We start from the raw sequence: 9,560 nt of genomic DNA on the forward strand, positions 1-9,560 counted from the left end.
AAATGAGCGCAACTGTTTGCATAGGAAGATAATAAAGGGTATAGTGAAAGGGAAGATTAATGAGCAGACAAACACACGGACATACACTATTACATTGTAGGAGAGTAATATTGAAAATGGTAAGGGATTTGAAGTTGAAACTTTCAGTAACTACCATAAAATTCAATCGCTGTATCATTTTCACCTTCCTTCATCCTTCTCCTTCTTTTTCTCTCCCCCCTCCCTTTCTCTTCAACATGTATTTTTATTCGCTTCTCTGAATTTTTCAATCTATATATAAAAAAAGGGGGTTAATGTCAAATATTTCTAATATTTTTATATAAAAAAAAACGAAAAAAAAAAATAAGAATTACTAAATTGTATCAAAATTAATGAAACGTATGAATAGGAAAAGAAAATAAAAGAAAAAGAAGTTAAAAATAGCTTCTTTTTCTATCAAAGAAAAAAAGAAAATTACTATATATAAGCAAAAATTATTTTTATTTCATTCGTTTATATATCATATAAGAAAAGTCATGAAAACAATAGACAAAATAAAAAGAAAAAAGAAAAACGAAATCTATCTTTTTTTTCTTTTTATTACTTTGAATAATAGTTTTTTTTTCTTTTTTTTTTTCATACATTTTAATATTCTCATTCTTCCTGAATGAATGGATGATTGAAATGAATGAATGAATGAATAGCTAATACCGTGATAAATTCATTAACTCATTCATATATATTGGTGACTAATTTTCAACGATCAAAAAACTGTTCAAGAATATGAAGTGCGGTTTTCTAACAGATATTAAAAGATATTCAAATTAATCCCATGTTTTTTTTTTTTTTTTTTTTGAGATTTTTATGAGATTTTAAAGTCAGTTTAGCTAATTTTTTTTTGAAGAAGAAATATGAAAGGTATCGAGTTCTTTCCTTATCTGTTTTTTCCACTCTTTCCTTCTCCATTCATCTAACTTTTATCAATGACGAGAATGACAAATATTTCAATGAATATTTCGTACAGGAAAGAAAAAAAAGAAAGATTTCGTTTTTCTTTTTATTTTGTCTATTGTTTCCATGACTTTTTTTATATGATATATAAACGAATGAAATAAAAAGAAAAGGAGGAAAACACGTTGGCTACAAATGATAATCTTGAATTATTGAAATTCCGCAGGTAATTAGGTATAAAATTTCATTACATGAAAAATCTGTTTTGCATGACAAAAATCAAATGTGATTATAAATGTGATTACAGGATAGAATTGAGCAATAATATTGTTGCTTATATGATCAGCAGAAAGTATTTAAAAAAACATAAATACAAATAAAAGAAAAAAGACAAAAAAAAAACTAATGGGTATGAATTTTCCACTTACAGCAATATTATTAACTGAACATTGTGAGAAAATTATCATGAGCGCATTTTTTAGAAGTTATAATTCTCCTCAATTTAAAAGTAAGAAAGCATGAATTTGTCAAACATATTTATCAATAAACGAAAAAAAGCATTTCAAATAAGAAAGATTAATTTACAAATGTTTAAAATTTAATAACTCACATTGCAGTGTTTCTTTCAATCCCAGCGAAGCAGAAATAAATGAAAAATGATTAATGTTGTTTGGAATAATATTATTTCAATTCGTATTCACACAGATATTGCTCTTGAAAATTAAAACTTTGAAATTCTTTTTAAATTTATGCATTAGTTTTATCATTTTTTACTACTTATAGAAATATTTTAAAGTTTTTATAATTTCAAATTATCAAAACTGATGGTGTGCAGAAAAATGAAACAAATTTTTTCAACAGTAAAATTTATTTGATTTAACATTAAATAACCTCACTGACGAACAAATCATGATAAGTAGGTAAACAGGATGACTTTGAAAAGGTGTAATTTAAGGATAAGTTTAGTTTTCTTTTTCCTAATTCACATTTTTTCGAATATTATTTCAAAAAGTGCAGTGTAGCATGTGTAATCAAATATAAGTTCAAGTCTACAATAAGCTTGATGGCTAATTTGATGCTTTTCACACCTCTAGTGTCCAATCGTTTTCTTTCTTTTTTTTCTCTAAAAAATCTCTATTTATTTCATTGTAATGATATAAAAAAGATAGAAAAAACGCATGGTTACTAAACCATATGTATGTACCATTGATTGCACAGCTATATGCTCAAACTAATCCTATCAAGGTCAAAAGTCATTCGCTTAAGAATATCGGAAAATTGTTGATGGGAGAGATGCATTAATGTAGCGTCGTAATGTTAGATGGAATTATGTCAGGGATATTAAGTACAGAAGCAGTGGTAATTATGAAAACCATAACTCTTCAAAAGAAAACTTCATATTGGGAAACAAAAAAAAAACCTACCAAACAAAAAAAAAGATCCCGAAAAAATCGATTAGCAGAAAGAAAGAGGGTCACCGTGACCTCGACCACTCGATCGACCACTACTAACAACTCCCAACTATTGTGTAATTATAGCATGTTGTGTCATCAAAACATGAATAGAATTGATATCGGGAATAGAACATTACCATCAACCATAAATGTTCGAATGGTAAGTATCAATTCTTAAAAATTATGTAATTTCATGTATTTATTTTTTTATTTTTTTTTCAAAAACTTGGGACAAGCAAATTTTATGCAAAATTCATTTTTTTTTCTTTAAATTTTTTGAAAAATCTTAACAATGAAGGATTTATTGTTAGTAAATATTATCATATTAATTTAACTTGCACGATTTCTAGTCAAGGAATTAATTGGTAAATGAATTACTCCGGTCAGGAATAACTATTAATGATTTATATCAGTTGGGTAAGTTAAATTAAAATGATGGATTGATGTATTCATTTCCAGAGTAATTCATATTAATTTGCATAATTATCACGAATAATTTGAGTCAATCAGAATAATTTCTAAAAATAATTTGACTCGATTGGAATAAATTGCCTATTAACGTTTTTCTTACTTTTTTTGTCAGGGCAATAATTCACCATTAACGTTTTTCTTACTCTTTTTTTTCTCTCTTATTTTTTAGTTTTTTCTTTCTTATGATATTAGTGATAATGATAACTGGATGATTAATTTCTTAAGATGCTATAACTCATTCAAGTAATATTTGTGGGTAGAAAGTGAAAGATTAAAAAAGAAAAAAATTGATGACGTTCATGATTGATTTTTGGGATGATAATAATTTAATCTATCTTCATCATAATATCTATCAAAATTGGACTAATTTTTATCATCATATATTCTTCACTTAATTTTTCAAAATATTAGTATTAATATATACTTATTTTATATTGATATTTTATTAAATTAATAAAAAAATCCCATTTTGAATAATATGATCAATTGTTTGCTGATTTGATCCAATTCAGTAAATTTTCATAATTGACAAGCTTAAAAAAGATTTGAGAAAAGGAATTTTATCTTAATTAAATCACACTATTCCAAAAATATCTCTGATATTTTCGAACAATTCCGAACAAAGATTTGAAAAGGATTGAATATTAATAAAAATTGAAATTTTAGCTAAAAATTGAACTTATAGAGAAAAGAAGAGATCAACAAAGAGGAAGAGAAAAAAACAGGAAAAAGGTCGTAGAGCCGTAGAAAATATATGAGAGAATTAGTCGAGATTGCTGATATCAACTTTTTGTTAACTATTCCATAAAAGAGAACTGATATCGTTTTATCAATTTAGATGATGTGAAAGCACCAATATTTGATGTTTTAACAAGTTTTAACTGTAAATTTTAATTTAAGTCGTTAATTTAAGTTTTATATTTTATACATTTTAAAGCACTCTGTCCATTCATTACCCATCATTCCCAAAACTCTTACATTTCCAAAAAAAAACTCGTAGTACTCGAAAACAAGTTAATAATCTGTCTTCTCATACTCCCTAACAATTTCTTCCCAATGCGATGAAAAATTTTCAAAGCAAACATTTCAAGGGCCGCGCTTTACCTAATCACTGTTGTGTATCTTTTCTCGCAGACGTATTTGAATTTGAAGTTTAAATTTGGTAAGTTTTAGGAGGAGTGGCTTTCAGGATTGTCTGGTATCGTTTGGAGATACGGAAATTGGTGTTATCCAGAAACTGGAATCATAAATGCCTTCTATATTTACATTATATGAAAGATTTGACCTATGTTAAGTTGACTATCGATCTTTTCTTATGAAAACACTTTAAAACATACACTTTAGTATCGTTTTTCGTTACTTCTAATTAGTTCGACATAAAATTTATTTGAGAATTTCCATTACGCATATGTCTGTTGTTAAGACGAAAAGTCATATTTTTCTTTAACGGGAGCAAATATATATGCAAATTTCATTAGCATCTTTATTTTATTATTGTAACTCAGAGTGTGACAACATAACATTATCAAAAACGCATCTGTGCTTGATTGAAAATTTTCAATACATAAACCACTTAAATGAAATCATATGATTTCATAAGATGCATTTCTGTCTGTTAATATATTATGCAAGGACGTTTTTGAAATTGAAGAGCTTTCTCGTATGCATTCGAGATTTTTCGGATAAACCTTGATCATTTTCAGGTTGATGATCAAACAATGAAAGCAATGGAAAGGGAGGGCGCTGGCCGGAGAAGTGTAACATATAAGGGTCATTTTCAATGGCCATCTAAAAATAGCATATTAACAACACCGGAACGGAAACGTTCAAGACGTTCTATGAGCTTCGCTGATTCCGGTTTAGGTTCATCCATATTTGGTTCACCTCCCTCGAAATCAGTAAGCTCTGAAAAAATTTTTTCATTTTCAAGCGAGTTTTGGGTTCCACGTTTTACTCAGGATTTAAAAACAAGTGTGGAATTCTTGTTTTCATACCAGTGTTGCGAAAAAATATATGTGAGTATGGTTGTAATACGATGCAATAAATATAAGGAGAACTAATATTGTGAACTGTTCAATTACGGAAACCTTACCTAGATTGGTTCATCATTTCAGGTTACTATATCAGACACCGCTCCTATGTTAAAGACACCAACAAGGAAGAGGTCACCGAATACGAACTCACCCTCCTTACAGTCACCACTAAAGCAAGTTTTAGTATTTTAGTACTTACTTACTGATCATTATATTGATGAAGTATTAGCTAAGAAGTGGTGCTGAATAAATTAGTATTTGAAAAGGCAATATGCAGATGACGAACTCTAGCTGCTTCAAAATGCTGAAAATATACGTTAATATCACATTTTTTAAACTTAGCTTGTGAAGTGTCCTTCGTGTCGTAATAGTACTATACTTCCACTTACTGTCTCGCTTACCTGGAAATACCTATATTATGTGTGGGTACCTTTTGACAATGCTGTATTAGATATTGTATGGTTTTTTACAGTTGGCTTTATATGTAAAATTTTAGATCTTTTCTTCATGTGTCTGCGTTTAGTGATGCCTTCTGTCCACCAGAGAACTGTTCGCCTCCATCGAAGTTCCGTTTGTCGGATCCAGATAGTGCTGTTGGTAAAAATTTTGAATTTTAATAAAGAGATTAATAAAAGCTAAGGTCTATTGACAAACTGATGTGAGTGGAATGAGCCGATTGAAAAAAGTGAGTTATAAGACGGATTCCTGAGATTTTCTTCGATGTGCTGATGTTCAGCCATCTAACAGATTGCGTGAAACTTTAAAATGTTCTGTTCATTGGGTAAACTTAAATGATATTAGCGAGAAAACACAGAACACGAATTCAAAAGGGTATGGCATAAATATATTTTTTTGAAAAGCAGCAGATGGGAACAAGTAATCATGAGAATATGTAGTGCATGGATAAGTTCTTCATTGTGTCATGCTGAAAAGAACATCATATGTTGCATCAAGAACTGTGATCCAGCCATATTGTGCATATAACTAATATTAAATCAGATAGTTCTTTTGATATATCATCATTTGTAATGTTTATTCGATTAAGCAAATTTAATGCAAACAAGTATATCTGGACAAGGAATCTTGTTCGTTGTTCACATTTAGCAATTTTTTATCAGTGATTGGCTATCTAATTTCTTATTTCCTAATTCGTTAAGTCAGATTTGAGAGTGATTCTTTTTTTACAGAATACAGATTTAGTGGGATAAGTGTGCCAGAAAATGAAACACCTATCAATATGGCAGACGATGCATTGAATGGAGCGATACCATCTACTTCTTTCAAAGACTCCTCTTTCCGGTCAGCTGTAATTCTCTTGAAACTCATTTAGCATGTTCCTTAACAAGACATGAAGTTGTATGTTTCATGTTTTTTTTAGTAATAGTTTGATGACAGGAGGTTGCTATCAGTTCCAAACGGTTAATTTCCGAAAATTATTCTGGAATATGTGTCGCATTATTTCCTTATAAATTGAATAAACTCTGTTTTCTTATATCTTAATTTTTTTCAAATTTTTGTTTAAAGGAACTCTAAAAGAGGAAAAAAATGGTACTGTTTTTTCTAAATTCAAGGTTTAATGTTTGTTTCAGGTCGTCACTTGATGATGAGAATGATGATAGCATAACGGACTCTGCTATTTCATATGGGATGGTGGAAACACCAAGTAAAGGATTTAAAAACGAAATGGTTTGTAGCATGTTTTTGTGATATTATGAGAAAAAAATATGGCTTGTCATCTTCTGAGTGGCATTCCTGTTCGAGTCCGAAACATATTAAGTCATAAGATGGAACTTGAATTTTTTCCATTTTAATGACATCTTTTTTTACTTTCAGAATATGGTCACGGGTTTCATTGATGATAACTTTTCATTGCTTACATCAACCCCATTGAATATCAGTCCAAATGATGACATTTCAAGGAGCCATGGTTTCATACCCTCACATTATACAATTCCTGAACAAGCTAATGGTCCGCTGGAAAGCAGGTACATTGACTTTCAATTCAGACAGTTTTCTGATTTACAAATAGTTCAAAATCATGATCTGCGACATTAGAACACATGCTGATACTTCTGAACCATTCTGCAGTGGTACTCAAGTGATATTATTCGCTGAACGTTTCGTTTCCATTTTGGTGACGTGTAAAAAACTTTTCATAAAAAAAATTGGGTTGTACCTTTCGAAAGGAGAGTTTCACTTTAATTCTGAAACAAAAAAATTGTTTTGTATTTACCTTCTACCTTAATGGATTACCTTAATTGCAGTTTGTGTGAACCGGTCGATCAGTTTAGATTACACACTGCTGGTTTTTTATCTCCTGTGAAAAGCACTGATACGGAAGCTATAGTTTTACCAGTAACGAGGATAAATCAGCTAGAGAAGATAAATCTTTCGCAACAAAGGGTTTGCATTTTTTATATATAATTTATACATGAAACATAAAAAAATGGGAAGATTACCCTCTAGAAACTTCGTTTTTCAGATTGAACACTTCTATCCAAAGTTTCCAAGTAATTCAGCAGCTGCAAATTTAAATCGGGTTTATCTTCGTGAAACGAACTACAATAATAGGCCATTCAGGCCACCAGCAAAAGCGCTTAAAGTGGTAAAACTTTAGTTTTTGTTTACTTCTCACCTCTGTTAAGCAAGAAAAGAATTACTTTAGATATCATATTTTAAACTCAATTTAGGATCTTAGATATAATTATAGTTATGCAAAAGCATGAAGTTATCACAAATATTTTATTTCGAAATTATCAGTTGCCTTTCTTGTATTGTGCACTGAAATCCAATTACTTCCAGAACTCAAAAAAATGGTTTCAAATAACTTGCGGGGAAACACCTCATCAGGTAAATTTGAATATGTTGTTAAATGTGTAGGTCTTGCTTGTAGTTTTATTGAAACTTTGCCACTGCATGCGCGATAATTTTCAAGTGTTCATTTTTGACAACTCGCCGAATATTTAGTTCACCGAAATTCTATTTTCAGATAGAAATGACTCGAATGGCTAGAATTTTCCTAGAAGGTAGTCAGCCAATTTTTCCACAGTGATTGATACAACATGACTGCCAACGTACTAGTCATCCATGTGATATCAGTAAGCAGTCTTTATACCAGCTCACTAAGTTTTTGTGAAATCTGTTCATTTAAATATCTGACATGTATAAAATAAGAGTCATGTGATTATTGCTTCTATAACCTAGTTATACATTCTGTTTTATAGTGGAAAAAGGATCTCAGCTTTTATCAGTACCTCAAACTTAAGCACCTGCCATTTTATGAATTGATTTAGGTTTTGTTTGTACCGCGGTATTGAGATTAATTTACGGTGCCTTGGAAATGCTTTGGATCTAGTTTGATTGATTTTAATAATATAAGCGCGTGAATACTTTAGAACAAACTTTTATCCTTGCTGTTGTCTTTAATTTTAATGATCAATAAGTCTTTTTTACTTAACTTTCAACTTTTCTCATGCGGCATTAGCAGCTTAACATTCATTCGCGACTTTCTGATTCCTTGACTAGTTCTTGTGTTAGAAGAATCGAAATTTTACGAGAATCCGTAATGTTTCTAGAAAAATTCGATCTTTTTGACACTAAATTGAATATTGTTTTTTTGTGAGTTTATATTGTTTTTGTGTATATTTGTTGAATTCAGAAAATCGTATGTAAACTTACTATGCTGCATTGGGCATAGTAGACCATGATTCAGTAACTCTCTAAGAAATAAATTTGTCGGACAGAAAACCCTTCAAATTGAATGATCACCTAGATATGAAAATGGGAAGTAAATAAAATTTGGCATCCCACCACCTAATTTTCTGTGAAATATGCAGAAACTGTTGTATTTTAGCCAAAACTCTTTCTCTTAGCTTTGAATTGTTAGGTATCTAAGGTAACTATTCTTTTCATCAATCTTCATCCTTTTTTTTTCCAGAAGTTTTAGATTGCATAGTCTGTGTCTCAATTTTTTCCTGTTTCCTAATTTCCACTTTTCTGCTATCCTCACTGGACTATTTCCAGTAACATGCATTTTTCCGTTTTAAATCTGCATAATGCATTTGTATGGACTGCAGGAACATGCACATTTTAAAGTTTTTTGAAAGTTTTCAATTTGTTGAAATGTCTTGTACCATAAGTCGCTGTATTACTCCAGTTTTCTTTTTTGATTTTATGAGCATTCATTCCTCATATAATTTTAATCGTTTTATCCATGTATCGTATTCCGTTCTCTTCCAGTCTTGCAAAATTTATGTCCATTTTCTTCATTTCCTATTTTCTAACTTAATAGTGATATGGTCTAATCATAACTATCTCAAAGCATGCATTTTAACAGTTTTGTAATGTGTGATTCTTAAATATAATCAAAATGTTCATTATTTGTTTTCGCTACATAATAACGTAACATTCTGAAAGTGAAATAGTGCACAATGATTAGAATTTCTGAAAACCGTAAATGTTTTATATTGGTATTCTTTTTTTAGGTGAGATGTTTTGGGGCGTTTTCAGACTTGTATCCTACTTTTTAAATTGTCCATTCTTTATCTCCTTCCTTTCATATCATCATCCGTTATATGCAGATTTTTGAGTGGGAAATGTCATTGCTTTATACAGTTATCATCTATGTGTGCAACTGCGTTCCATCACTCCATTGTATATATAGTCTTCAAAT

At 30.0% G+C, this 9,560-nt stretch overlaps 1 protein-coding gene across 2 annotated transcripts; it reads left to right on the forward strand.

The window, feature by feature from the left end:
* Nucleotides 1-2,244: 2,244 nt before the first annotated feature.
* Bm10485 (Uncharacterized protein) lies at nt 2,245-7,940 on the forward strand (the record flags this gene model as incomplete). Of its 2 annotated transcripts, XM_043074483.1 has the most annotated exons (11): nt 2,245-2,544; nt 4,559-4,753; nt 4,970-5,049; nt 5,385-5,485; nt 6,076-6,187; nt 6,478-6,574; nt 6,722-6,873; nt 7,153-7,291; nt 7,371-7,493; nt 7,691-7,738; nt 7,878-7,940. In XM_043074483.1, the coding sequence occupies 11 exons, from the start codon at nt 2,245-2,247 to the stop codon at nt 7,938-7,940; spliced, it is 1,410 nt and encodes a 469-aa protein (XP_042930417.1). The 2 variants fall into 2 exon arrangements, with proteins under 2 accessions (XP_042930417.1, XP_042930418.1); XM_043074484.1 differs by lacking the exon at nt 2,245-2,544 and having other exon boundaries at nt 4,574-4,753.
* Between the last annotated feature and the right edge of the window lie 1,620 nt (nt 7,941-9,560).

Source organism: Brugia malayi, assembly GCF_000002995.4.
Source record: "Brugia malayi strain FR3 genome assembly, contig: Bm_v4_ChrX_scaffold_001, whole genome shotgun sequence".
NCBI classification, from domain to species: Eukaryota; Metazoa; Nematoda; class Chromadorea; order Rhabditida; family Onchocercidae; genus Brugia; species Brugia malayi.